This window comes from Lactuca serriola, chromosome 5 (genome assembly GCF_051521515.1).
Source record: "Lactuca serriola cultivar US96UC23 chromosome 5, Lser_US96UC23_V15, whole genome shotgun sequence".
Classification (NCBI taxonomy): domain Eukaryota; kingdom Viridiplantae; phylum Streptophyta; class Magnoliopsida; order Asterales; family Asteraceae; genus Lactuca; species Lactuca serriola.
This window is the reverse complement of record NC_136412.1, coordinates 165,817,484-165,821,937: the sequence shown is the minus strand read 5'-3', so window position 1 is coordinate 165,821,937 and position 4,454 is coordinate 165,817,484. Positions and strand designations below refer to the sequence as shown.

The following is a 4,454-nucleotide window of genomic DNA, read 5'->3' as shown; positions in this document are numbered from 1 at the left end:
TATTAAGGCCTTGATTGAAATGATTTGTTAGTAATATGTTTTTAAAATTGACCATATTAAAATCTTGATAACTGAAAATTCAAGATGTAAAATATGGAAAACTTTTATTGGAATTAAATACATTCCATTTCAATGAATGTAAGTTATTGATTGATGATTGGAAAGCATTTATTGGAATTAAATACATTCCATATGGGGAAAATGATGTCAGCAATTTGATCTAAGAGTGGAAAAAAATAAGATTGAAATATAATCAATGGTCCAGATTATTTAAGATGATGTCATAAGGTTTCTCTTTTAGTAATATTTAAGATTTATAGGTTCTTTCATATGCTCTTAAGTATACGACCCCATAGATTTACATACGAACGACATCGAAACTACATTCCTTTTTTCATTGCATGTTAATTCCAACATATAACAAACATTTCACCAAATTGGATGATATCATCCCTATAATACTTACAGTTTGGGACATTATTGAGCGAAAAAATGAGGTAATAGAAGTGCATCAATGCTCCCAAGTAAACTATATGATGGGGGCATTATACAAAATTGGTTATTCAACTCCATGGTTGTGGTAATTAGCACCAACAAAGGCATAGTACTTTATTGAAAATCAAATACTAGGATTTAGGAAGCACATTCCAGGGCCCAAACAACTACACAAAAGATGCTAGGACCAGATGCTTATGTCCTACCTTATAGATACCCATACTTTTATCAGACGATGCTTGGCATGTTAGTAAAATGCAAACATACTAACCTTTCCATTGTAAAGAAGGAAATCATTTATAGCCCATGTCCTTTTTGCTTGTGGGGGATAGATATAGTTGGACCATTTCTATAGGCGTCACAAAAGGTCAAGTTCATATTAGTATTAATATATTACTTCACCACATGGGTAGTGCCAACACCAATGACAACGATCACTTGAAATAACATGGTAAATTCATGTGGAAACAAGTTATATGTCGATTCGAGATACCACATATAATTATAAGTGACAATAGAAAACGATTTCATGATAACCTATTTAAAGGACGGTGTGCCCCGATTGATTACAAAAGCAAAGCTTTACATTTGTTTCTCACCTACAACAAAATAGGTAAACAAAGGTTACAAAACTACATTATCATTAAAGGAATAATGGTGAGATTGGGAAGGATAAATGTAGATATGTAGATGAACTATAAAGCATATTTAGGATTCCGAATACATAACAAAAATAGGAACCGCAACAAAGGGGATACCATTTAGTTCGGTGAGTAGTTAAGAGACAATAATTCCTATAGAAATCGGTCTTGCAAAGACCGAATACTAAGTTTTACTCCTAAAACAAACAACATATACTTTTGCACCAACCTAGATTTTTTTTTAATCGTTGATGACAATCCAAAATCTTGACAAGACATGTAAATGTCAATCACATAAGCACGCCATAGGCGAATCTAGGTGGTTCCCGAGGATGCCCTTCAAAAAATTTTCAGCAGTGTAATTTTTTTGAATTTTTTTTAATAGTATAATTTTTTTCGAAATATTTTTTGGAGATACCCCTTTATTTTGATCCTGGCTCCGCCACTGATTAGCACACTACACTAAATGAGTGCATGATAAATTCGAAAAAACACTAATGACTTATAGCATTCCAGTTTTACGCTATACTCTACAACCAAAATTTGTGGAACCAGACTTCCGACTCCAAAGATGCAAAAAGGAAGTTTAGGACTTTGTAACCATAATAAAACCGGACTACGGTTTCACCGGCTGTTAAATACATTATGATACACTAAAGAGTAAAGACACCAATAACTCTTATCCGATATTCCTTAACAATATAATCAATTCAGTTGACTAAACCACATCCGTACGAAGACCATTATATAATATCGACCTATTTATTGTTGTATGTATGCGAATCTAAGCTAAGACTAGGCAAACACAAGTACAAACTTGCAACGACATACAATTAAACATTAATGACGAAACGAAAACAATACGTTTGATAATCATTGAAAATAATCGATATCTAACGAACATAATTAACAACCAAATAGACAATCCAATGAGTTATGAGCATAATCAACAAAAATCAGCCATATATAAATAGTTCAACTCACAATCATAACCAAGTGCTTTTCAATAGTAGTTCATGTAACGTTTCATGGTAGTGTTTCGAGAATCAAAAGAACACTCCTCCGTATAACCATCGTCAAGGTCATCTATGGTAACATGAAAACATAATTCAAATTAAACGAAATATTATCTGTAAAAAATATCATATCTTTTAAGATAACTCCAAAATGGAACCACATCTAATATACCATAATTTTCTCCAAATTGAAATTCCTTTTTTATCTCAAAAAATATTGATATGAATATGAACGGTTACGATTTACGGAGTAAGTTTAAATCTAATTATTTGTATTTTAGTTCTTTAGGTTATGTAAATCATTTGAAAACCCAAGAAAAAATATCTTTTTAATAAAGTTACGTTTATTTTGAGAAAGGAAGAGTAAATGTTAAAGAAAATATTTAGGGGAGTGGCCACATGAAGCATCCGCAGAAGGGTAAAATCGTAATTTAATACATGAAAATATCAAAGCAAACGCTCATCGAGGCTAAAAACACGAATGAAGACAGCGAAAACCCATCTGGTATCTTTTTTCCCTTTCCTATAAAACCATGATAAACAACCGCACCTTCCACCACCAAATCACTTTCCCCTTTCTCTCTTTCTCTCTCTCTACATTTCACGCCGGCCGTTCGGTTGTTCGTTCCGGCCATGGCGCCACCTTCACCAGCCACCAGCATCAACAGAACATCCAGCGACGGCGGCACGATCATACTCAACAAATACCAACTCACTCGCCTTTTAGGTCGTGGTAGTTTCGCTAAAGTCTACCATGGCCGTTCTCTCATCGACGATTCCTCCGTCGCGGTGAAAGTTATTGAGAAACCCTCCATCGCAGATCCGACGATGGAGCCACGGCTGGTTCGTGAAGTCGCCGCCATGCGGCGGTTGAACCATCCCAACATTCTTAAACTCCATGAAGTGTTGGCGACGAAAACCAAGATCTATCTTGTTATGGAACTCGCATCTGGTGGTGAACTTTTCACACAGTTGTCCCGCCGTGGACGGATGAAGGAAGCTACTGCACGGAGGTACTTTCAACAGATCGTATCGACGCTCAATTTTTGTCATCAAAACGGAGTCGCACATCGCGATCTAAAACCCCAAAACCTTTTGTTAGACGACGATGGGAACCTGAAAATCTCTGATTTCGGACTCTCGGCGTTGCCGGAGTCACAAAAGGACGGGCTCCTCCACACTGCGTGTGGAACTCCGGCGTACACTGCACCAGAAATCGTTCGCCGGAAGGGCTACGACGGAGCAAAGGCGGACGCGTGGTCATGTGGAATCATACTTTTCATCTTCTTAGCAGGTTATCTTCCTTTCGACGACAGTAATTTAGCAAACATGTATCGGAAAATTCACCTACGTGAATTCGCATTTCCCGATTGGATGCCAAAACAACCGAGGATCATTATTCAAAAGCTCCTAGATCCGAATCCGAAAACCAGGATGAGCATCGAGACGTTAATGAACCTCTCATGGTTCAAAAAATCACTGAGACCCGATCCTACTCTCGAACTCCACAACGAAACAGAAGCCGAAGCAACCGAAGAAGATGATTTGAGTTCGATTAAATACAAGACAACGATGAATGCCTTTGACATAATCTCGATGTCGTCCGGGCTTGATTTATCAGGTATTTTCGAAGAGAAAATCGTACGGAAGGATAGGAGATTCACGACGACGGCAACAGCGGCGGAGATTGAGAGGCGGGTGGTGGAAGTGGGTGAGAGATTGGGGTACAGATCGAAGAAAATGAAAGACAAGGAGAATAGGAACAGGGATGTGATGGGGTTGGTGAAAGGTAGGGTGGTGGTGTTGGCGAAGGTGTTGGAGGTGGCGGTGGATTTGTTGCTGGTGGAGATGACGGTGGTTGGCGGCGGAGGTGGGTTTAGTGAGGTTGAATGGGAGGAATTCAAGGTGGGTTTTGAAGACGTTGTAGTGTCATGGCACTGCTAAGATCGAGGTTGATGATCAGAAAAAGATGTAAATATGAAAATTTGGTAGATTTGGGAAATTTCAACATTGGGTAGCACTAGATCTATTGTAGGATTGTTCTTGTTTGTAAACAATTTTTCAGAATTCGAATAATCGACTCATTACTTAATTAATAATTTGATGTTTATTAGTTTTTTTAGTTCTGAACATGAAGTTTTAACACAGTGCTTAAGTTCTTTCATATCTTTGCACAAACAGACATGGACTTGGGCTTTTTTAGTGATTGCTGATTGCTGATTGGTGATGGGTGATTAGTGATTAGACCATCTCCATTTATATACTTTATTTTTTAATTAATTTTTAGGGTTAAAATAGTACT

General features: G+C 37.3%; 1 protein-coding gene across 1 annotated transcript; it reads left to right on the top strand.

The window, feature by feature from the left end:
• Window positions 1–2,688: 2,688 nt before the first annotated feature.
• Window positions 2,689–4,251, top strand: CIPK7 (CBL-interacting protein kinase 7). Its single transcript, XM_079001231.1, has one exon. It carries the CDS (start codon window positions 2,786–2,788, stop codon window positions 4,094–4,096), a length of 1,311 nt encoding a protein of 436 aa, XP_078857357.1. The 5' UTR covers window positions 2,689–2,785; the 3' UTR covers window positions 4,097–4,251.
• The last annotated feature ends 203 nt before the right edge of the window (window positions 4,252–4,454 follow it).